The sequence below is a fragment of the Diaporthe amygdali genome (assembly GCF_026229845.1).
Source record: "Diaporthe amygdali strain CAA958 chromosome Unknown NODE_15_length_991109_cov_64_707514, whole genome shotgun sequence".
NCBI lineage: Eukaryota > Fungi > Ascomycota > Sordariomycetes > Diaporthales > Diaporthaceae > Diaporthe > Diaporthe amygdali.
In genome coordinates this window covers 589,699-613,897 of record NW_026517035.1, presented here as the reverse complement: position 1 = coordinate 613,897, position 24,199 = coordinate 589,699, and the positions used below count along the sequence as shown (strand labels likewise).

Here is a 24,199-nt window from a genome sequence, read left to right as displayed (position 1 = left end):
ATGTGGTGTCAATCGCGAGGACAAAGAGTACTGCTGTGGACAAACGAGGCTGGCTTAGTGTTGCAAAGGCTTGATGTCAATACCTAATAACGACGAGTTCACATACAATGCTGGTTGTGTTTGTACACCGAATATCTCTCATTTATGTTATTGATGGGAGCATTGAGCCCAATATGTACAATTGTTGCCCTAGAAACTGGGTCAATCCGAACAAGATCAACGGCCGGCCGTTTATCACATCATCGTTCTTATTGCTTTACAAGGGAGCACGTCCTCCGGAGTCCCCTGGAAAAATGAGATAGCTATTGGCAGCTCGCACGCACGATCGTCTGTGGTGGTGCGATAGTGGCGCCTGAGTTGGCACCGATCACAGTGAGCTTCACACCATCGACACCCTCAAAGGCACAGCTTGCAGTCCCTGCTTGGGCGATGAAGTCGACGGCCAGGGTATTATCTGTGGTGAGGGTGAAGTCAGAATCTGGTGCCAAAGACGAGTTAGAGTAAATCGGGGACGGCTTACTAAGTGTAACATTGCTCCCGTCAACCGGTGCAGTCACGCTGAAGGCAGCCCCTGCACCGGTGAAGGTCAATTGTGTTGTCGCAGCCTGGCGAGGTAGTAATGAAGGCGCTGCCGATGTAAGGCCGACAAGTGCGGCAAAGATGATTAGCCCCCAAGAGGAAGACATTGTGGTTGTAGCGAAGCGTTGAAAGAGAAATCAGATGGACGGCCCGCGTTTAACTTCGACTTGATTTCTTGAAGCTTGCCATCCGAAGACCAGACAGACGGACATCGGCCGGTGATATAACTCCTCTCCTCGTGATTGTTCGACATGCACATTTGTTTCCCGTCTCAGGTTGAGTCGTGGCGGTGCATGTTTCCCTCGTCGCAGGTCATGCTAGTGCAAATCCAAAACCCCCCGTCGGGCAACCTTACTCACCTTAAGCTGCCCTGCTAAGAAGCCAGCGGTATCACAACCTTTGTGATAGCTGGAGAAAGGAACCCGGAAACTCAAGTCCCGATCGAATCTGGCGCGACGTAATGATCCGTCACAAACATGCCTTTCAGGAGTCACCAACTGTAAAACGGCGGGTGGCTCCGTGTCTCCTCACAAAATGCCCTCAAGGCTCAGCGTGAGGCCTTAGCTCTCGGCTGAAACTCGCTGAGCCCCGGAGAAATCGAACGACAGTCACAAAAACCAAGACATCGAAAACTTACCGAGTCCATTTTTCGACTATTAGAAACTGGTTCCGATTCGCTCCGGAAGATTCTTTTCAAGTTCATCCTATTATGGAGTTGGGAAAAGCTCACAGCTGGCGAACACACGGTGCAGCATTCTCTATGCAGTGAAGGCCAAGTCCGCATGGATCCCAAGGCCACGCACGGGTACCCAAATGCACACAGGGAGTGACCAAAAAAGCAAAGCGTACATCTATGCCGGTTCAAATTCATGATAATATGATCTTTCAAACACAATCCTACAATGCATCACAGCATATTCGGTAGGGGTTATGCCGAAGATGGGTTGGATCCCCAAAGAGGTTGTACCCCTGTAAAATTCAGCCCAAACTCAGGAGGCTCGTGTTTTTATTGAAATTGTTGTAAATACACCCGGTGTTTGACAGAAAACCAGGCATCACTGCAAGCGACACAGGAACCAGCTGTAGCAGTGTCATCGAAATCCCCTTCCACCCTTCCACTGGAGCACTTGATGGAGACACAAGTCCATCCACCCCAGTACGGATGCCTTCTACGATTCTAGAAGCCTCAGCTTTGAATTCAGAAGCCCAAGTCCCGCTTCGCCCTGATCTGACACAAGATCACGCATGCGATGCACAACCGCAAGAGTCCAACTTGATTGCTGTCGCACGGGGTCGTCTATGGGACTTCGTCTTGAAGCTTGCTACTTTTGGCGGAGCCCGGGAGTAGCCAGCTCGCAAGTGCGAGTGAAGCATTTCCCAATCTCGTCAAGGAGGAGGCTATTTTGAGGTACCGTAGGCAGATTATGCGTGCGGCGCAAGTCGTTGTGTGATTCGTGTGTGAGAGCCTGTGTGAGAGATGTTGTCGACTAGCAGACAACTCTGCAATTCATTCGAGGTTAAAATTCTTATGGATTTGCGCAAAAAAAGATTACACACGAACTTTTACTTGGTATTGTATTTCAGCACGTCAGACATTTTGGAAAGACTCAAATTACACTACAGTAAAGCCATTATTTGGCGGTTGCGCTAGAACGGTGATTAGTAGCAACCTTCATGAATCCGGTAGAAGTAACTTGAAAAGTTTGCCTTGCTTCATTCAATATTTAGTGCACCATCATGGTATAGATCAGAGAGTGAACAAACATATGAGACTCAACAGGAGGCGTCAAAATGTCCAGTGTGGAAAATGAACTGTGATATGTGTCAAAGCTCCCACTGTAATCCATCGCGGAGTGTTTAACTCAAATTGTACCTTACAGACCAATCACTTGTGTCCTGAAGCTCAGGGCAGCTCGCGATTTCACGATTTTTCTAAGAGTAGAGACCATCAGCTCTAAGTTTCTCACGTACATCTCCGCCTCACTCTAGCTCGTACCCCTTTAGTCACACAGATGTCATCGGACATTATTTCGCCATTCGAGCTTCAAGATCCGTTGCTTGATCGACCTATGTTTTTTTTCCCGTAGAGCATCGTTACCTCAGGAGGAATCGATGATATTTAACACAGGAAATTGTTCTCGGTCTTGTACTCATCTAGAATGGAGCTTCTGATCATGTGTCCACCTGTCATCGTCAAGCACAGGCTCAGAAGTAGTGATACTACTCGTCACGCCGTGGTCATTGTCTTAGGCCACTAGAATCGGCGGCTCGGGTGACTATACGTCTTGTATCTCTGTCTTCAATACCTCTACAAATACTGAGAGATGTTCTTCCGTCAACATATTGATGAAACTGTTGAGCTGGGCCCCGAGAGGCCAATTCAGGCCTTCCGCGTTGAGTTGACACTTTCGTGCATTCAATTTGCTCTATAAGGACAAGTCTCTTAGTTGGCCCATGTGATTTCCTGACGTTTCCTATTTTCAAGCAAATCGGGCCTTGAACCACACCTGGCACACCCTACCAACCTGGTTACGCACGTTCAATCAAGAAGCAAAGGCTATCTCGAAATTCTGGGATAAGGCTTTGATATGGGTGCGAGGTCCCGTGGTTCTTTGTTCGGAAGATTCATCGATCAATGTTCTTCTTTATCCATACCGAAATTCTCTTTAGAAAGTGTCGTTGTCCCAGAGGGATGGCTTTGTTTAGCTTGCCTTTGCTCTCGGAATAGTTCTTCAGCTGTGTGGGACTTTAACAGAGGTGCATTACGGCTAATTACGATAGACCCTCTCATGGAGGAAGAATGTCCTATTATTGGAACTCATATCCCGCTACGATGTGCTCTATCAACTGAGGACATCGAGCAGGCCTTTCTTCTCTGCTCAGGACACAATTGTAGACACGTCGTAGCAACATTCTCCAATTTCTCTCGCCTATCCTCACCTCACTGGCTGCTGTTTTCGCTTGTTTCGACTACTACTAATTTTATTATCTAACATTCATCGACGCTGGTCTTTAAGCGTTTTACTTTGATTTCTTATAACCCCTGTTTGTTCATGCAAAAAGAGTGCCACTATGAGCAGAATCCCCAAAGGCACCAACAATTCTACTAATGCCACTGGAAATTCAACGGATACTAGCAGAAGAAAAGGCGCCACCCCACCTCCACTAGCCATCACTCTGTCAAAACCGCCCCTAGGCAGAAGGATGAAGCGCCCAAATCCTCCCGAGTTCGACCAACCGTCGAGGGCAGCCAAACGCAACCGCATACTCCCCAGAAAGATAGGCTTGAGGCTGTTCACGCGGGACGTCAAATTCGCCCTGCCGCTGGCACCAAGCAAGGCCGAACGAATGATACCCGGGCCCGCGGTCGACGAAGCAACCGAAGCCGCACTGGGCCAGTGCGTCGACGTCGCTCTGAAGCTCTTGGAGGAGGGTCGAGGCAACACGGTGCTCGTCAACATCGGCAAGCAGATCGTGGCGGAGCGCAGAGAGGCTGCTCGGGCGGGCACGGCGCCGGAGGTGGGAATCTACAGCGGCGATATCGAGGATATGCCGATATGGGTTGCCAGATTCTTAGGGCAGGTACGGCAGTCTGGGATTCCGATTTGCGTCTGCGATAGCCTCGTTGGCTACGGCTTGACGCAGAGGTGGGCCTGGGGTGGTGACATGGAGGATTATGACTGCAGGACTAGTGCCGTGGTCTACATACACCAGGGAGTGAGTGTTTCCCTCAAACTTCTGACGGCTTTTGTTCTGACCGTGCTCGTAGCTGGTGGAAAGTCTGCTCAAATCAAAAAGCAATATCGAGCAGTGCACGACACAACTACAGAACCTGACCGCAGAGATCCAGGACGGCACCAAGAGAATAGACAACAGCACCAGGGCAACGTTCCAACGCCTCCGACGAGCTCAAGCAAATGCCCAAATGAGTTTTGAGAGGGCAGTCTTCTGCATCTCAGCCATCCTCGCGCACGAGTTCGTGCACTGCTTCACGGGGTTCCTGACGGGCGGCGCCGAGCCAGGGACACCGCCAGGGCTGAACGCGTCGCCCTACAGCGACCGCGAGCACGGAGAGGCGGGGTGGAACTGGAGCCGGCGCACGTTCGGCGGGTTGGGCCACGTCTGGTTCGGCAAGGACGAGCCTGCGGAGCCCGAACAGTTCGGTGTCCCGACGCTGTTGGAGTACAACAAGCGGTCTGGCGGCTCGTTCTTCTATCAGCTCGACCACGCGGTGATCAGAAAGGTCATTGGCATGGACTGGGTGGCTGTGAACAAATCCGGTGCGTCACAGGGAGGTTGGGTACACTGTCCTTCAAGAACTAACAAGTACATCGCAGATCCGAACTGGATTCTCAAGCTCAAGGTCCAGAGCACAAAGACACCATACAAAGCGTGGAACTCTGCTTATGAGGAAGTGGTAGTGCGCAGCAATGGCAGACCCAACCTATTCAGAAGTCGACTCGATATTTGGGCTCTCGTCTCACTTATGCGTTTTGTCACCTGGCCCTTTTGGTGTCATATTCCTTCTTTCATCAGAAGTAGAACGAAAGATTCGTTAAGACCTTTACTGCTAGCACTGAAGACAGTTTCGAAGGTCAAAAGATGGGGTCAAAAGAAGGCAGCTTCATACAAAAGTAAATTAGAAAGAGGTTTGGTGCTCTGAAGGAACACATATAGTTAGAACACGGCAAATAAAACGCCCGCCTTGCATAACGAGGGAACTGAATCAAACCCGTGCTGCAAAAATGCTACACCTTCAGTCTCATCCTGATGGATATCAGGCAATTGACCTACAGATTAGCCCCTGCTAATTGTCTTTACTTTCAACGGAGCTATCGAAAGCCCCTAGGCATCAATTTCCAGCTCGCGTGCCGTCCAGACACAAAGTAAAATAGGGGGAAGAAAAATTCCTCGCGACCCACAAGTGAAGGCGAGCCAAAATCTTTTCCAGACAGGGGACGACCCCACTGGGTATGCGGCAAGCCGTAAGTACACAAAGTTGAAAGGCCATCGAAGCTTCCACCGACTTGAAAGTAAAATACCCTCGTGGCACAAGCTCAAAACAACACAAGCCCACGTTGCACCTGCCCTGCAAGGCCGACGGGTGGAACGTCCCACTGAGGAAAAGAAGGAAATAGAGAGAAGAACAAAAACCTCGATCGGGTACAACAAAATGAACAACTCGAAACCACTTGGTTTCCAGCTTGTGTCACACGTGTCACACAGGTCTCGAGGAAATCGCACAGCTCTCATCCTCCCGTCAGTTGCCTCCCTTCCTTCCTTCCATCCGGACCGTGGGGCAAGCGTGTCAAACTCGAACATGGTCCGAGACAAAAAGGGTCCGCCTCTCACACCTGTCTTGAACGGGACTACCGTGATGCGGCGTTGTGGCTGCGCTTGCGTTGCGCTTCCCGCCGAATAGACGCCGAAGGCTTAAGTCTGGGGTTTCTCCAATAGAGCCAGTGCGACGCCGTAGAATATATGGCCTGGTCAGGATGTCACGTGGAACCGTGATGGCGATGGTGCGTGTAGAACATTGACCACATCGCAGCCCACAAACCTTGAGTGACGATCCACAGGAGGCTCGTCTCTCTTTGCATTTGTGCTGACTCAGAAAAGTTTAGTAGCAGGTTGTGTGTGACTTCGCAAGATATAGTCTAGAGGGGGAGGCTGTCAATCATCTTACCCAACCCAGGACATCGTTCGGAGAGATCCGATCGAGAGTCACCACCTTGTTCTGGTTGTTCTAATTCCAAATGCAGGTCACCAAGAGCTGTCGTCTTTGAGGGGAATAATGCAGCAAGGTAGGACGGCCGCGTCAACTCGTGGCAACCCATGTCTGAGGCTGCGACGTTGCAATGTGACCGCACGTGTGGTTTTGCTGGAGAACAAGGGCTGGGATGATAGCTTCGGCTAAGCCGCTAAGGTTGTGCGGGTGACAGACAGCCGGGACGACAGCTAAGTAGTGGCGTTGGGAAACTATCCGGACAGCTGGGCCAGCAGGGCAGGGAAGGAGGGTGGGCGGCGATGAAGGATGGAATGGGTTGCCGTTCGCTGAACTCGTGGCACACAAACGTGCCAATCATCAGTGTGTTGGTGGTGTCAGCGCCATCGTCAGAGGCAGGTTCACTAGAGGCCTAATCCCCATTGACCACCAACAAGATCTGACGCACCAAATTGGGTAGCATCGATGGACCGGCTCATTTCCTGGAGGACCCACGGGGTAAAAGTTTGCTATGGGGTCCGCGAAGAGGGAGGTTGTGGGGAGCTCATTAGACAAGCGTGTCGACTTGACCGTTCTGGATTTCGGCGGCTTGGCTAAAACCAGAATCGGGCCGGTCAACATCACGCGGCGGGTCCCAGATCCACGAGCATTGCAATAAATCTTGGTTGCCACTGTGGTAGTGTTTAGCAGTGGATGAGATTGCCGAGGCAGGCGGCCACAGCGGCGCAATCGGACGAAGTCGACCGTATTGCCTCTGAAGCAGCCCAGGCCCACAGCGCCAGGGCTGGACCACAGAAGGCCGGAGGCGCTTGATAGAACGAATGACGAAGCATTATTCATAGATTTCTATCGTGAAGCGGCCGGCGTTGTTCAGGCGAAGGTCACGAGGTGGTCCGGAACCACTGGCCTCGGGATGCCGGACACGGGTGGCGGTGGGCCATGTGACCCGGCTCAGCTTTCAATCAAGCTGGTACATGGTCGAGCAGGCTGGAATGTACATGCCTTTCACTGCTGAATTGTTGCGCAAGGCTGCCGTGGATTGTCATGGCGGATCTCACACCAATGGAATGGAGACAGGTGACAAATTGTAGGCAGTGGTTTGGTGGCACAGATCCTGGACACGGGCAGACAACGAGGCTGGACGGCAAGAATCTGGGCGATGGTATCCGACAGCGCGCTCGCGTAGGCGCCGCGCCCCAGTTATTACCTCGTACAGCTGGATTGATCCTTTCAGACATCCAGAAGGGCCTGGACTGTCAGTTTTCAAACGGACTTTGAGGCCTTGGCACCCACTCTGCAGCCTTAATTGGTTTAGATTGGCCCGTTTGGATCTGGCGGGTTCCATTTTATTGACTGCGGTTCTGTGGGCCGAACTCGCACGCAGACTGGAGCAATTGCGGAGGTGGTGGAATCTGGAGCCCCGGAATGGAGAAGAAGTGGAGAGTGAGATAACGACGACATGGAAGAAACAGGAAGCCATCGTGATCTCAAAGCCTCAAGCAGCCACAACCAGGCTCTCAAACCTGCCGAATCGCCGGGTGCCAGAAGTCTATGGCTTGGGCAGTGAGTCAGTATGCCTATCTAGCACGATGGACAAGCCACTTGTCTGGTATTCAAATCTTTGGCACGATGGCGCTGTCACCAATTGAGTTCATTTGTTTCCTTTTTTTGAGACGTGTGAAATAGAGTGCCGTCCATCGCGAGACTGAGCATGTCAAATGATTGACCAAGTGTCTGTGCAGCAATGACCAACAGCTCATGGCGGGCAGGAGCCGGCCAATTTGCGTCTTAGCCAGACAGGATGCATAACAGACGGCTCCGGGGAGGATTAGCGTCAAAGTACCACCGAGCATTGGCCCATTGGGATGCTCGTCCGATGGCTCGAGATTGGCCCCAGGATCGTTGGTTCCAAGAGGGTGGTGTGCGTGGCAGTCAACCGGGCCGCCATTTCTGGGGTTGGAGAACGGCTGGGGAAGAAGGCGATGGCACGGATGCATCGGGAAAAGACAGGCAGGTAAGTGATCTCAGAGCTGTTTTCGGTGAAGATGCTGTTGTCTTTCGCTACCAAAATTCGACGATGCACTGTCTGGCAGGCAGATTTCTTGTGTTCCCCCGTTGGCTTCCCAGCAGCAGAAGCTCGAAACGAGATGATGACTTGATGCCGTGCAGCAAGTCAGAAGCTTGCGATGCAGGAAGGGTATGCCTAGCTCCATCGACAATTGCATTTTCGGCGCTTCTCTCTGGTCGGATGTTGTAACCGTCGGGCGACGACACCCACCCCCTGTCGAGACGGATGCGTAAAATACGGGAGCTGGGCATGTGCTCTGCCAGATGTTTGCCGTGGCCTTGTGTACTCGGCCCCTCAGCTGATCCCTCCCGCCCAGTGAGCCCAGCCGCTTCCGGACGGCAGTCGAGCCGGGTCAACCAGTCAGTAGTGTCCAGAGCGTCAAAGGCACGGGCAGTGTAACAAAGCCTGGCAAACAAACGCCTTTTCCCTCCGCCGGGGGCGCACGCTGCTCTCACGAGATGAGACCCAGGAGCGTGGTAAGGAGGAGGGCAAGGGCGCACATTGTGATTAGACATCCCAGGACCCCTGCGCCAACGACCCAATCCACAATCCTGCAGGTCGAGTAACCCCGGAAAAACCGAGCCAGTGGGCGTGGCTAAGAGGGCCGGGGTAGTGTCAACTGGACTGGCTGGCTTGATGGGGTTCGGCCTTACCATGGCCTTATTCTGGGGCGTCTCTCTTCGTCTTTTCGGACCGGCCTGTCCTCGGGGCGTGGACTGGAGCCCTGAACCCTCACTCTCGGGGACTGGCCAGTCTCGCAGAAGCAGCCGGATCCTACAAGTCCCCGCAAAACGCCACGCGACTGGGCGACGCGATGGCAAAACCTTCCCCAGATTTGTTCTGCGCCCCCAAGCTCTCAGACGATGCGCTAGGAGTAGAGCCTCTAGGAGCCTCTAGGCATGATGCGCTCTTCTGCTCATGGGATAGTGTTGGATATGTCGTGCGGCTTCTGGCCAGAAGACGGGATGGCTCGTTTGTTTCGAACTGTAGCAGCTTGGACCACAGGTCGAGCCAGACCCCGACAGCCAGATCGGCCACGACACTCAGACTTGCAGACGCGCACGCAGACAAAGAGAGGTGGATCGTGAGCCGCCCCGACGATCAATGCTTGGAGGAGGCCTGTGAATGGTTGCTAGAGGGGAGATGATGAAGTGATGCCGATGAGCGAGTGAGCGAATGGACGATGAATGATGAGTTGAGTGAGTCGATTGAGTCGAGTGACCAAAGATGACTACTTCCCGCCCTAGGTGTTTTCGAGGCAATCCGTCGCCATGACTGACCATTGATTGATGGATTGCTTGCATCGTATCGTCTGAGAGCTGGCAGCCAAGCTGGTGTCGTTTGACGGAGCAATCCTTCCTTGGACTGGAAACTGATGACCACGAGTCTGTCACGCATTGCATCGCATCACCACCATTTCACCACCATACGGAAGCGGCCTGTGTGACCCTTGTCCCCTTGCGTGTCCCTTCTCTTTTTCTTCCTTCCCGCCTTCCCTTGCGCAGCCTGAGTGTGCGCTTGTTCTTGCTCTTTGCTCTTGTGTCCCCACCCCCCTTTCCCAATGCCCATTTCCCCAACTACCTATTTCAGAAACAAAGGACCCCTGCTCCCTGCCCCCCTGCCCCCCTGTCGCCTGACCCCTGTCGCTTCTGCAAGCACCCCGTACCCCGTACCCCGTCCCCCCAACCTGCAGCTCCAGCAAATACTAGGCCAATTGACAAGCCTTGAGTCGGTCACCCACATCGCACCTTGCATTTTACGAGGAGACCTAGACCCCGAACTTCGAGCCTCGGGGCCGTATTTTACGCCGTACAATTGAGAAAAAGGGCTGAGATTTATCCCAAATCACCCCAGTACCCCTGTACCCGGTCAGCTACGGTCAGTGCTCCCCCATTGCTCGTGCTCCCCCAGTCGCCCATCGTTGCACTCGGCCAGGAACCAGTTGGGGACGGAAGAAGAGTACTTTGGGTACGGAGGACCCCGAGTTCATAAAAGGTTCTTATATCCCATCCCCCCTTCCCTTTGGAGTGTATCGTCTGCTTGTTTACCTACCTCATTCCAATACTTCCTTCTTTTCCATACCCCCACCTTCCAGATCTTCAAGGTCGCCAAGTCAGCGTCAGACTGACCCTTGTGTGTATCCCAACAGAGGGAGGAACACCCCACCACACCCGAAAACAAGCGGAGGAAAAGTCCATCGTCCTCGCCCTCGCCCTCGCCCGTCATGTCGACCGACGAGAAGCACAGCCGCAACAACTCGGTCGTTGCGGCTGCTGGCCTGCACACGACCAGCGATGTCGAACGCATCGAGGCCCCCGTCACCTGGAAGGCGTATGTCATCTGCGCCTTTGCCTCGTTCGGTGGTATCTTCTTCGGTTATGACTCTGGTTACATCAACGGTGTCTCTGGCTCTCCTGCCTTCTACAAGGCTGTCGAGGGTGCCTCTGCCACCGCCCTCACCGATTCCAACCTGTCTCTGATCACCTCTATCCTGTCTGCCGGTACCTTCTTCGGAGCCATCATCGCTGGAGATGTCGCCGAGTTCATTGGCCGCAAGTGGACTGTCATCGTCGGTTGCTTGATCTACATCTGTGGTGTCGTTATTCAGATCGCTACTACGCCCAACTCTTCTGCTCTCGGTACAATCGTTGCTGGTCGTCTTATTGCTGGTCTGGGTGTCGGTTTCGAGTCCGCCATCGTCATCCTGTACATGTCTGAAATTGTGAGTTGGCCACCCGCTGCCAAGAGTCAGGCTAGAGCTGCTAGCCTGGGCCATTGGCTGAGGAACCCTGAGTGATTCTAGAGAAGCTGAAGCTGACATACGTATTTCCGCAGTGCCCCCGCAAAGTCCGTGGTGCTCTGGTCGCAGGCTACCAATTCTGCATCACAATTGGTCTGCTGCTTGCTGCCTGCGTCGTCTACGGCTCCCAGCATTACGAGGACACTAGGGCGTACCGCATCCCCATTGGAATCCAGTTCCCCTGGGGTGTCATCCTCGGTACCGGTCTGCTCTTCCTGCCCGACTCGCCCCGTTACTTCGTCAAGCGTGGCCGCCTCGACCGCGCTACCGACGCCCTCTCCCGCCTCCGTGGCCAGCCCGCCGACTCCGAGTACATCCAGGTCGAGCTTGCTGAGATTGTCGCCAACGAGGAGTACGAGCGTCAGCTCATCCCTAACACCACCTGGTTCGGATCCTGGGCCAACTGCTTCAAGGGCTCCGTGTTCAGCTCCAAGTCTAACCTGCGCCGCACTATCCTCGGTACCTCCCTGCAGATGATGCAGCAGTGGACTGGTGTCAACTTCATCTTCTACTACTCCACGCCCTTCCTCCAGTCCACCGGTGCCATCAGCAACACTTTCCTCATCTCGCTGATCTTCACGCTGGTCAACGTGTGCTCCACCCCCATCTCGTTCTGGACCGTCGAGAAGTTCGGCCGTCGCTCCATCCTCATCATCGGTGCCTTGGGCATGCTTATCTGCCAGTTCCTGGTCGCCATCATCGGTGTTACGGTCGGTTTCAACCACACCCACCCTGACCCCGCAGACCCGACCAAGTCCATCGCAGACAACATCCCGGCCGTCAACGCCCAGATTGCCTTCATCGCCATCTTCATCTTCTTCTTCGCTTCCACATGGGGCCCCGGTGCCTGGATTCTGATCGGCGAGATCTTCCCTCTGCCCATCCGCTCCCGTGGTGTTGCCCTGTCAACCGCCTCCAACTGGCTGTGGAACACCATCATCGCTGTTATCACCCCTTACATGGTCGGTGAGACGCACGGCAACCTGAAGTCGAGCGTCTTCTTCGTGTGGGGTGGTCTCTGCACCTGTGCCTTCGTCTACTCCTACTTCCTTATCCCAGAGACCAAGGGTCTGTCGCTGGAGCAGGTCGACCGCATGATGGAGGAGACGACCCCCCGTACTTCAGCTGGCTGGAAGCCCACCACCACCTTCGCCGGTGGCCTGGACCACGGCGTGTCGGACAAGGGAATTGTCGAGAACGCCGAGCACCGAGGAGGCTCGGCTGTCTAAGCTTGCCCTTGATAGACAGCTAGAAGTGAAAGGTCAATGGATATAGGGAGAGGATTGTGGATACCCTTTGTTGGAAATGTAATACCCAAAGATGGTGTGGTTTGGAGAAAGATGAGAAAACGCCGCACATTGATTTATGACGGATCGATATCGGGTTGGCGTGATTGCACATATCAACATTTTTATACAGGAGTCGTGGAGCATTGGGGACGGGCATAGATACCAGACCTGGCTCAGACAGCATGATCTCCTTTTAGTCACGTCATATTTAATGAATTTCAAGAAATCGATTCAATGTCCGTCTTTATTGCGTGTGACCATTGTCAATAGACGCACAGCTTGCTCTGCTTATTTATGTCGGTGAAGTTTTGTAGCAAGCGCATCAGTTGTCACCCAGGGTAGGGACCGGCGCCGACGATCAAGTCTCGTCTCGCCTTGTCTGCCCCATCGCAGAGCACGAACTTAACCAGCTCCGAGACCCACGCATCGCTGCGATATCTGGGGTACTAGCTGTCAATTGTTCGATCATGTTTATCTCCGGACACAAGCTTTTTGTGACGTATGGATTTTCCACCCTGCTAGGACCAGGCTACCTTCGGGTCTCCATACTTGCATGACGGGCGCAGCGTAAAGGAAGTGATTGGAAAACGCCTTCTTCCCTCCCACAGTTGACTGAAGCAGCCTCCTTCCTCAGGGGAGACATGAGGTCCCACACTAGCCCAAGAATTCCAATTCGGGATTTTTGAAACACATATATGTTGCACAGCAACTGAGCTGCTCAGGTGTTGACTCTGAGCTCTTCTGCGCGTGGGCGGACGGATGCATCTTTCCAGCTCCGCGGATGTTTCGCGGAGGATCCGCGAGCTTACCTTTGTGCTTATTGGAACATCCCGATCAGCCGCAGTGCTTGGAATGGCGAAAGCCGACGTCTGGTGCCAATTCCACCTTATAAGAGGTAAGTCCCCCCCAATATTGCCAGTGCACATATCTGGAGAACTTTCAGCAAGATAACCTGGTCAACATCCTAGAATCCCAACCCTTCAGTCTGGGCGCTGTTTCATTCACTATTTCCACCACGCATTGGGATACAAGAGAACTTCAGGATGGCGCCGATTGTCATGTGGATCGGGACTGGAAACATAGGCAGAGGTGCTTGCAAGTCCCTCATTTCTCATGGCTCTCTGAGCTCCCCATTAATTCTCTACAATCGCACCACACAAAAGTGCCATGACCTCGCCGCAGAGCTTCCCCTTGACAGCACTGTGGTTTCCTCATCGCTTCAAGAAGGCATATCACAAGCAGATATCATCTTCTCGTGCCTAAGCAATGACGCCGTGGTAGAATCAACCTACCAAACCATAGTCTCCGAAACCACAGCAGACAACGTCGACGGCCTCAGAGGCAAGCTTTTCATCGGCACGGAGACCGTCCATCCAGACACCGCAAACAAGACCGCAGACCTTCTGACCTCCCACGGCGCGGAGTTCATCGCCTGTCCCGTCCTCGGCCCTCCACCAGCCGCCGCAGCCGGCCAGCTCATCGCCTTGCCCTCGGGACCAGCGGACTCGATCTCCCGCGCAATGCCATACCTGACCGGCGGGGAAGACTTCCTCTCCCAGCACGGCGGCCGCGGCGTCCTCTGCCGCGCCACGATCGCCTTCCCGGACCAGGCGTGCGGGACAGGGCTCAAGATGAAGATCATCGCCAACACCTTCACCCTCAACGCCGCGTGCCAGCTGGCAGAGGCATTCACGCTGGCTGAGAAGTCGGGTGTGAACCCAGTATTGGTGAAGGAATTCGTCGACGTCTGTTTCGTGCGCTCCAGCTCGCCTGGGACGAACCCGTTCCACATATACAGCGAAAGGATGCTCAGCGGAGACTATTGGCGGAGGGGGCCCGCGGGTGGTGTGGCCTTGGGTGTGAAGGACTTAGGCCACGCGCTGTGCATGGCGGAGGAGACTGGCGTGACGGTGCGGAATCCGTCGGTGGCTCTGGGCTGGTGCAGGGACGTGTTGGAGAGGGACGGGGCTGGTGGTGGAGAGCTGCGTGGGGATATTGCTGGGATGTATGGCGCTGTGAGGGAAAGAGCGGGCTTGAGATTCGAGAATGGTACTTGACTGGCTTTTGCGATGCTCCTGATGTTTAGGTTACAGGTTGTGTGAGGGCTATGCTTTAGCACGATGGATGGTGTGAACATTTTGACGTCTGCATCTAACACACAGCCGTGCTTGTAAATATTAAACTACCAGGGATTGGTTTTCTTATACCACTTCGTCAGTGAAATCAACAATCGGTCCGTTTGATGTTATATAAATTCATGATTATTTATGTATAGGCGAAAGACTTTTGAGGGATTATTGGGTCCGTTAAAACGGCAAGTGGGTAGTTCACAGTTCGGGACGCATTCCTGCCGGCGTAGAGGAGGAAAGTAACCTTAATACAATATGTCCGTGAAAATAAAAGACGATTGTATGAAATTTGGACCCCTTCTCAAAGTTGTCTCTGAGGCTACTCGTACGGCGGCTCTTCGGCTCCGAACCAGGTGGGTCTGGGGATGTTTCTTGGCGCCACAGCGCCTGCTTGAAGTATTTTCTCATCAGAGCTACACAATGATATTAAGCAGACTTTTGAAAACCTCGGCGCGGCCGGCAAGTTCTGTCACCGGCGCCGGGATTCCCGAACAATTGTCACATTTTCCGGGAAAGTTGCGTTCACACTGGCTTGTCAAGCAACAGCGGTGCCAATATCATGGCCTGGGAGCCGCACCCATCGGTTACCCCCCTTGCCAATGCATATATGCGCGTTTTGAACTTTTGACTTTAACACTGTGCTTGTTATACGTCGAAAAAGTATATTTAGTATATTTAGCAACTTTGAAAGGCTCGGGGTTCATCCAGCCGAGGTCACATCTCATGAATCTGAAAAGGGGCCCGGGCCGGGCAAAAGTGGATTGAAAGACGTAACGAGAACCGCTGATTTTTCGCGTGCCGTCCTAAACCCAATCGGAGGCTCCACGACCAGCGACACCTTTCGACGTCGAACGTGTCAGGAAGATTGCCTCCGACAATGATTTCTGGTCGGCCCACGGTCAGGCGGCGCGGATGACTCAAGTTCGGGGCCGTCAGGCTTAACTCTTCCTTCCATGCAAGAGCCTGGCTCCGATCCCCACCGCTTCAACCTGCATGACATGGCAGTAACTTGACCTTTCTTCCTCTCCGGACACTCTAACGAAACCAAGCAGGTCCCACCGTTCGTCCCTGACTCACCTTGTATCCTTCCTCGGTGTCGAGCGAGCTAGAAGAATCGCGAACTAGCCCGGCTCAAACCATCTAATCCAGGTCAGTCGGCTCGACCCGATCTCTTGCCCCATATTCCAGCCGGCTGTCATCATGCAAACCAAGACGGGAATCACAAGGGCGCCAGTCGACCCTGAGGACTCGGCAACGCTCGAGGGTCATGCTCGTCCCAAAGATGCTCGAGGTGACGATCAGCAACAGCCTGCGTCCTGTGCCTCTAGCAATGCCGGCGGGGTTACCGGGAGCGTCGAGGGAGAGTTGATTGACTTCAAGACACTGCACTGGCTGTGAGTAGCTAAGCTGTCTCTTCCGCGTCGATGAAGTGCAGCAAACTGAACCTCTTATAGGCAAGGAGGCATCCTGCTGGTAGCAGAGACCGTTTCATTGGGGATCCTGTCACTGCCCTCCGTCCTGGCCACCGTAGGCCTCGTGCCGGGTATTATCCTCATATGTGTCATCAGCGCGTTGGCGACCTCCTCCGGGCTCCTCCTCGCCGAGTTCCGGAAGGAGTATCCCTTCGTTCAGAATTTCGGAGACGCAGTTGGACTCATTGGAAAGTCAATTGGCATGGGCGGTGTCTTCCGAGAATTTTTTGGCTGGGCCCAAACCGTCCTCCAGGTCTTTCTCCTGGGTGGGCATATTCTCATGTGGACGATTTGCATGAATACCTTGACGGATAGCAAAGTCTGTACTGTCGCATGGGCAGCAATTGGCATGTTCATTTTCTGGATATTCAATATTCCCAGGACTTTGAAGTACACCAGCTGGATGTCAGCAGCATGTGAGTTCAGACGGGCGGACCGATCTTGATCTGACTAATCAGTACGTTGCTGACAGTCGAAAAGCTTGCATCTCTATCCTGGTCGCCGTCCTCATCACAGTCGTTGATGTCGGTATTGAGAAACCTATCGGCACTGGATCCATAGAGGTTTTCAAATCCCTCGGCTTTGCTCCAGCTTTCCTCGCTGTGACCAACATCTCCAGTGCTTTCTGTAAGTCGAATATACTCACATCACATCAACAACCTTAACAAAACCATGACAAGAGGTCTGATTCGTGTCCTCTCACAGCCAGCCACGCCATCTTCTTCAGCATCATCGCCGAGTTCAAAAATCCGGACGACTGGCCAAAGGCGCTGGCCTTCCTGCAGATAACGGACACCACCCTCTATATTATCTCCGCCGTCATCATCTATGTATACGTCGGGCCAGACGTCCCCTCGCCGGCTCTCTCTGCGGCTGGCAGCATAACAGTCCGCAAAGCGATTTGGGGAATTGCAATCCCTACAATTGCTATCGCCGCCGTCATTTACACCCACGTTGCGTCGCAGTACGTCTACACACGTATCTTTGGAAATACGAAGCATGCCATCCGGAGGACCAAGGTATCGACTATCTCCTGGCTTCTCATTACTCTGGCTATCTGGGCCATCGGAATGGTGATCTCCCAGTCAATCCCAGTGTTCAACGATCTTATCGGGCTCATCGCTGCAGCGTTTGCTGGGTGGTTCTGCTTCGGACTGCCGGGCATCTTCTGGCTGTGGATGCACCATGGAAGCTGGTTCACGAACTGGAGAAAAACAGTCAACTTTGCTGTGAGCTTGATTCTTTTAGTCGTGGGCTGTCTCCTTTGTGTATTGGGTCTTTGGGTCTCGATTCAGTCCATAGCAACCGCCTCGGGATCAAAACCGTGGACTTGCGCGAGCAATGCAGTGGGATGAAAACACAGATAGATGAAAAGGTAGTACGCTGTCTGCTGAATTCATGATCATGCCTGCCTAAATCATACCTCTGTTTACTACTGCTCATGACCATCCCGCATGCGGAAAACACCGTGAACTCCTTGGATTGTGCGCGCGGAGTCCAATAAATGCAAGATTCAGCTCAGTCTCAAAGCGTGGAAAACTTAAATGAACATCCAGAAAAGTCTCGATGATCGCCGCCGATGCCAAAGAGGCGCGGCCGGTTTTCTTTTTTCTTTTCTTTTTTTCCTCTCCTTTTTTTCCTTCCTTGGAAATGAATTCTTCAAGTGAGTCAGCATGGGTGACATGTTCGTGTACATCAAGTTCCACTGCATTACCACACACGGGCAGAAGCATTCCAGCGATGGAGTGCTTTATACTGCAAACTTGTGGTCTGGGAATAATGTTCCTTGCGTTCAGCTGTCTTGTATGACGTTGCCGACCGCTTCCTCCGCGAAAAGCGGCTGCCAGTTATCTTTTCTACCAACGCGCAAGACAAGGTGCTGGCAACGACTAGATTTGTCATTCAGATCTGTGTATACCAATCTTTTGTACATTTCATTGCCATTTCACATTTCATGGGAGGCACCGGTGCAGACAGAGACCAAAGGCTTTAAGGGCTCATAGCAAATGCATGTGTTCATTTAGCTAGGTGAGCTGTGCAGTCATCCGCGGCCCCAAGACCCAAGTCCCATACTTCTGAGCGATCCTAGAATAAATAGTGAATGGCCATTACAATGTTCCCCAGTGACACTGTTTTCTCAATAATGTCAATTTGGAGGCCAACAGTCCTGGCACATATTGTCGATAAAGGTGATGTCATCCGGGAGTATATTTATCTGCCCGCAACCTCCGAAAACACCATTGGCAGCTGGGCATATGTCACGATGAACAGTACTGCTAATAACATGGGCGCACGAACCCCTGACGGTATGTGCCTGTTGAGTACACATCTTTGCTGCACAGCTTCAGGTGTTAGCGCTTTGTGTAGGCTAAGCTGTAATTACTTAGGGGTAGGGGAAGCAGTAGCTGTGTGATGGGCTGATTAGTACGGACCGAGACGCTGTTGTCCGTCTTTCTTGATTCGTCTGGTATGTTGAAGTCTTGAGAAGTATAGCAAGATTCTGAAAATGCACCCTTGTTGCACTTCTTTGCTGTACTTTGTGTTCGTTGCTGTGAATGTCCTGTTCTGTGTTGCTATGTGTTTTCGTTGCTGGTGGAGAAGATAAGAAGGGACGGCCTCTGGGTGGGTATAAGAGCGCAACTTATATACGCTCAGGAGTATGAACCGGAGCACTCTCCTTAAAGACGTGATTGAGCCGAGCTGAACACCACGACTAGACCATGTCGCAGATACTCGAACGACGGACATAGGAGAGCGCATTATTAATCAAAGCCCAATAAAACCTATAGATAGTTTCTTGTTGGTTTTCACGCATTTATGTGTCTGCAACAGCACGAGACGTTTGTGTGCTTCGCCGACTTGGACACCGTGGAGAACTTTTGGGATTCGCGTGCTTGGGTGACTGGAAAAACATAAGACATTCATCATTTGAGCCGGATGTAACACCATTATTCTCCCATTCACAATTTTTAGTGATTGGTAAAGCACAAGCTGACGGCAGTGGGACTCAAGTCATTGGCAAAGGCACATCAGTCATTCACCTTTCATTCTCAAAAACATCAAAATCGAGAAAATAATTACGCTCGTACTAGTGAAAGCCTGAGGAGTATACGAAAGTCTTTGTTGTCGCATGGCAGCCTTTTCAGTAAATAATGGCCCACTAGGCTTCCCCGAGTATATCTGATGTTGCTTCGATTTATCGACACCCCTTCCTCGTCATCACGAGCTTGACGACGGTAGAATCACAAAACAGCAATGTAACGTTAATACAAATTTTGTATCATTCGCTGAATCAGAATTTGATATATGACAGATAGCGGACACCCCATGCTGTGTATCTCATTAAACTTTCGCTTCACTTCTCTTCACCATTGTGCCCACTATCTGTGGCTGGAGGGCTTAAAGCCACGCCCGATCAACAATGCGGGCGCCAATCAACAACGGTGTGATGTGATTGACCAAGAGCTGTATTATGCATCTCTCTCGCTTTGGTCTTTATTGACCTGTTAAGCTGTCCCCACGCGTAGATCGCACGTGTTGGCAAGGCAGTCGACAGCAACTTGGAAAAATACTGGCTCATACGCGCTAGCGTAGAGCTTATAACTGTTGATATGCCCTTGATTAACATAAAAGATTGCAGCGGTTATCGTAACCGCATGGAAGAATACCCCTGGGAGAAAATTTGTATCAATACCCTCGTGCTCAACGACTCGTTGAAGCAGAAATGAGGCGGGTCCGTCGGGTACAAATGACTTCATATGTTGCCCACATGACAGCCCATAGAGGCTTGTAGTTGTTGACCGCTCTCCAACTCGTTAATGTTCCACTGCGCAGCTTCTTTATTCCCGCCGCTTAGTATCGGTTCAGCATCCTTCCCAGTTTTAACACGAAGCAAAGGAGCTGCAGCAGATACAGAACCGCAGTGCTTTCACAGCACAGTAGAATTCTGCTGTTGCAAGCCATTCTTTTACGCGCCTTGAATATAGTGGAATAGCTTACGCGAACTCATCCAACTTCTTTTAGCAGCGTCAATTAACCCATAAATTTAGGCTGTTGGCTATTCTTAAGGTGCAAGAGCTTACTGTAGCTGAGCAACACTCCAAAGTTTGTTACAGAACAAACCATTATTAGGAAAATAGCAAATTCTGGAGTGCTCAGACCCCTTACAAATTAGAATGTTGACGTGCAGCTGTCAGCTGCACGACAGGATGATCTCCGTCCGAACTCCGTGGTGTCTGACAGGATCGGGTGGCTTGGCTTGAACGGCGTCCGGAGGTCTGTCCGCACCCGAGCGACAAAGTCCGCGGATGCTTCTAGCATTGATGGGGCCGGACTTGGGGTTTAACGGGGCACAGCCGAATGAGGCCGGGGGGTGTTGTGGATCCCTGTTTTGTAATCGTATTCGTGCCTGTCGTCCGAGGGGTGACGACAGCATCACCGGGCCGCAAATACGTAGCCGGCAAACGGACGCGGTACTTGGCGCAAGGATTTACCTCAAAAGCACCATTTTCGGTAGGTCAAGGGCGTGCCGGGGTCTGGGCATGAGTTGGACGAAGGAGCTCCGCAAAAGGCGAGCCATTGGCAGTTACAAGACCCGAATACGATCAGGTGCTATGTCATTTCCCACTCCCTCGACTTGGGAATTACTATGCGAGGCGTTATCTGGCCTCAAACAATCTCGACTGATTCGAGCAGGCGGAATTGTTCAATCTCCCGACTTCGCCACAGCGCAGCTGTCGCCGACGTATATAACGCTGGTTCACACTTGACGCTGTTGAAGAGTGTCTGTCGAGGCTGCGCATGAAACACGATCCATCCCTCGCTACCTAGCCTCTGCTGACGACTTGGCCGTGTCGCACTCGAAGACCTTTTCCCCTCCCTCCACGAATGCATATTGAGGTTTTATTGAACAGAGACACGATATTCTGATTTGCAAGCCTAAATATCAGCTTGTCTCGCCTGTGAGGCTGAGTATCTGAGAATGGCGGTCACAAAAGACGGCCTGCTAGGGATCAGCACGACACTCGCGTTCTGGACCTCACTCGTACGTCTTGACGTGGACATTCGCACTAAACGGGTAGTTCTACTAACTAAGCTCACTAGGCGACGGTCGCATATATCGGCCTAACATTCATCTACAATGTCTTCTTCCACCCGCTGCGGTCTTACCCAGGACCGCTACTATGGAAAGCCACGCGGATTCCGTACCATTCTGGGGTCCTGCGCGGCACTCTCGCAATCGACATGCTTGACTTGCACAAGAGGTACGGGCCCGTGGTGCGCGTCGCGCCAGACGAGCTGGCGTTCGCGGACGCCTCGGCGTGGAAGGAAATCCTCGGCCACAACCCCAAGGGCGAGGAGTGCGGCAAGTGGGTGCCGTTCTATCGGCCGGTACCTGAGGCGCCGGACAACCTCATCTCGGCCGACAGGCAGAAGCACGGCATCATCCGGCGACAGCTGGCGCACGGTTTTAGTGATAGATCGATGCGCGAGCAGGAACCTATCATCAAGTCGTACGTCGACCTGCTGATGCAGCGGCTGCACGAGAACTGCGTTGGCGGCGCTAAGGCGCTCGATATGACAGCCTGGTTTAACTTCACCACCTTCGATGTGATTGGGGACCTGGCGCTGGGCGAGTCCTTCGGTTGTCTGCAGAACTCAACTTGGCACTCATGGGTCACGACCATCTTCTTCCTGACCAAGGCGGGTGCCTACATGCAGACTGCCGCGCACTTCCCTAGCATCATGAGACTGCTCTTGAAGATGGTGCCCAAGAGGCTGATGGAGTCGCACGAACAGCACGAGGTTTTCACCCATAACAGGGTGGCAAAGCGCGTGGAGCTGGGAAAGGTCCGCCATGATCTGATCGAGGGTCTCTTGATGAAGCAAGAAGACTGGGTGAGTGTTCCGTTCCGCTGCAATTTTTGAAGCACTACACCTGCCCGAGACTTTTGCCAGTCCCTCAACTAACAGACACAGCAAATGCCCCAAAAAGACATTGAGTCCCACGCCAGCCTGCTTATCGTTGCAGGGTCCGAGACAACGGCGACTCTCCTATCTGGCTGCACATTCCTGCTCTTGAACAACCCCAAAGCCTTGGAAAAACTAACCAAGGAGGTCCGGTCAACCTTCACAGCGGAGTCGGAAATCAACATCAACTCTGCAGGGCAGCTGAACTACATGCTTGCCTGCCTGGACGAGGCGCTGCGGTACTACCCTCCCGTGCCGATTGGCAACCCGCGTGTTGTCCCGAAGGGGGGTAGGGTACTGTGCGGGAAATATGTTCCTGAGGATGTACGTCATCAAAGTGTTTCCCGTTGCACAGAGTCGTACAGGAAGCAAGCGTGCTAACTCATATATCATAGACTCATGTTGCAATCTGGCAGTGGGCGACCTTCCACTACGAGGAAAACTTTGTTGAGCCCTCTGAGTACCACCCAGAAAGATGGCTGAACGACGACAACCCCAAGTTCGCCAAGGATAGGAAAGAGGCCTTGCAGCCGTTCTCCTTCGGTCCCAGGAATTGCATAGGTAGAAACCTGGCATACGCCGAGATGAGGACGATCATGGCCCGTCTGGTCTTCAACTTTGATCTGAAGTTGGCGCCGGAGAGCAAAGGCTGGCTGGACCAGAAGATCTACAACTTGTGGCAGAAGCCACCTTTGATGGTCTATCTGACCCCAAGAGCTCAGACGTAGAACGTGCGATGGGCATTCGGCGTGTGGCATAAACAGAGCGGATACACAAGGTATACATACGGATAATGGAACAGTAAGCGTTCGTAAATGGATTCAGTTATGCATTACACGCGCAGGTCGCAGCACGCACGACTATATAACCCAACTTTTATAGTAATAAAGCCTCAACGGAGCTCAAACGAGCCCACAAGCTCCCTGGACATTCGCAAAACTTTGTTCCGACTAGACTCCTTGGCTATACTAGAGGCGTACTTGCCATAGATCTGATCCCATTCAGTCGACAGTGAAACTCCTTCCTTATATCCTCAAACAAAATAAACCCGTGAACACTGGGTGAAGTCACCAGTTCCGAATCTAATAGCGATTACGATTCATCTGCTGGTTCATCCTAGCCTGCCTCTCCGCCGCTGCCTTAGCCGCCTCACGCGCTTCCTGGTCCAGGATGGCCTGGAACGTAAGATAGGCATACAGCTCAAACCGCTCGCCCAGGAGGCCTGACGCGCCCGAGTTGAACAGCTGGTAGCGGTGCGACTTGGAGCCGAACTTGCCCGTCTGCGAAAAGGCGGCGACGCACTCCTTCTGGTCGCGGCTGCCGTCCTGGCCCTCGGTGTCGAGGCGCAGCAGCTTCCAGCCGCGGCCATTGGTCTCGGGGATGCGCTTCGTGTAGTGGCCGACCTCGCCGCCGTCGCTCCACCGCCACTCGAACGTCTCGAGCCGGTGCTGCTGGCCGTGGCCCACGGCGGCGGTGAATCGGAACTGGCGTCCGCGGATCTCGATGCGCTCCGCACCCTCGTGGTTCTTGCCCTTGCCCTTGGACTCGTCTGGGAACAGAATGATGTCTACGTCAGAGGGCACGCCGCTGCGAACTCCCGGGAAGAAGCGCAGCCACTTTGTCCAGCCTTGCTTCTTGAAGGGGATCGTTTCGACTGTGGCGAGCTTCGTGTCCTTCTTTGTTGGCCCGCCATAGACGTGCATTCGGAGGCGGCCGGGGCGTTGGTTGTAGATACGTGCCATGGAGATGACTTCCTTCTTGTGGGGGCCGACTCTGGCTTTTTGTCCGATGTTCCAACCACCTTTGTAGTAGTTGATGTGGTCAGGACCACTGGGGACACAAGCTTTGGTGTTCATTTTGCTCGTTGATAGTCTCAAGTTTTGGTGGACAGGGCAAATAGAAGGTGAAATATAGTTAGTTCTGGTCGTGAGCTACGGGCAGAACTCGTCTTTAGAGAAAGGTCAGAGAAAATAATTGACCCACATGATCTGCTTGATAACAAAATGTTCAGGGGATCTGGCTTTAAACAATAGAACCGTCTTATGAGATTTCAAGTTCCATTTTGGTTGCAGGTGTGCAGGCCGTTCTCAAGGCGGGCTGCTGACGCCCCAGGGCCAGCCAGATGCGACGGCCATGTTCCAAAATCACCTCGGACCTTATGAGACTT

The 24,199-nt window shown here is 52.8% G+C and overlaps 7 protein-coding genes across 7 annotated transcripts; 5 read left to right on the top strand and 2 right to left on the bottom strand.

The window, feature by feature from the left end:
- Positions 1–302: 302 nt before the first annotated feature.
- J7T55_009925 (uncharacterized protein) lies at positions 303–686 on the bottom strand (the record flags this gene model as incomplete). Its single annotated transcript, XM_053143890.1, has 2 exons — positions 303–454; positions 521–686. 2 exons carry the CDS (start codon positions 684–686, stop codon positions 303–305), a joined length of 318 nt encoding a protein of 105 aa, XP_052993443.1.
- Positions 687–3,783: 3,097 nt separating this feature from the next.
- On the top strand, positions 3,784–5,217 carry J7T55_009924 (uncharacterized protein; the record flags this gene model as incomplete). The annotated part of the gene is made up of 4 exons (XM_053143889.1): positions 3,784–4,296; positions 4,349–4,859; positions 4,917–5,033; positions 5,174–5,217. The coding sequence occupies 4 exons, from the start codon at positions 3,784–3,786 to the stop codon at positions 5,215–5,217; spliced, it is 1,185 nt and encodes a 394-aa protein (XP_052993442.1).
- Positions 5,218–10,596: 5,379 nt separating this feature from the next.
- On the top strand, positions 10,597–12,401 carry J7T55_009923 (hexose transporter; the record flags this gene model as incomplete). Its single annotated transcript, XM_053143888.1, has 2 exons — positions 10,597–11,094; positions 11,208–12,401. The coding sequence occupies 2 exons, from the start codon at positions 10,597–10,599 to the stop codon at positions 12,399–12,401; spliced, it is 1,692 nt and encodes a 563-aa protein (XP_052993441.1).
- Positions 12,402–13,504: 1,103 nt separating this feature from the next.
- Positions 13,505–14,518, top strand: J7T55_009922 (uncharacterized protein; the record flags this gene model as incomplete). Its single annotated transcript, XM_053143887.1, has 1 exon — positions 13,505–14,518. The coding sequence occupies one exon, from the start codon at positions 13,505–13,507 to the stop codon at positions 14,516–14,518; it is 1,014 nt and encodes a 337-aa protein (XP_052993440.1).
- Positions 14,519–15,790: 1,272 nt separating this feature from the next.
- On the top strand, positions 15,791–17,417 carry J7T55_009921 (uncharacterized protein; the record flags this gene model as incomplete). Its single annotated transcript, XM_053143885.1, has 5 exons — positions 15,791–15,984; positions 16,045–16,478; positions 16,543–16,689; positions 16,768–17,291; positions 17,358–17,417. 5 exons carry the CDS (start codon positions 15,791–15,793, stop codon positions 17,415–17,417), a joined length of 1,359 nt encoding a protein of 452 aa, XP_052993439.1.
- A 3,626-nt stretch (positions 17,418–21,043) lies between these two features.
- Positions 21,044–22,760, top strand: J7T55_009920 (uncharacterized protein; the record flags this gene model as incomplete). The annotated part of the gene is made up of 4 exons (XM_053143884.1): positions 21,044–21,106; positions 21,166–21,960; positions 22,042–22,356; positions 22,428–22,760. The coding sequence occupies 4 exons, from the start codon at positions 21,044–21,046 to the stop codon at positions 22,758–22,760; spliced, it is 1,506 nt and encodes a 501-aa protein (XP_052993438.1).
- Positions 22,761–23,114: 354 nt separating this feature from the next.
- On the bottom strand, positions 23,115–23,888 carry J7T55_009919 (uncharacterized protein; the record flags this gene model as incomplete). Its single annotated transcript, XM_053143883.1, has 1 exon — positions 23,115–23,888. One exon carries the CDS (start codon positions 23,886–23,888, stop codon positions 23,115–23,117), a length of 774 nt encoding a protein of 257 aa, XP_052993437.1.
- Positions 23,889–24,199: the final 311 nt, after the last annotated feature.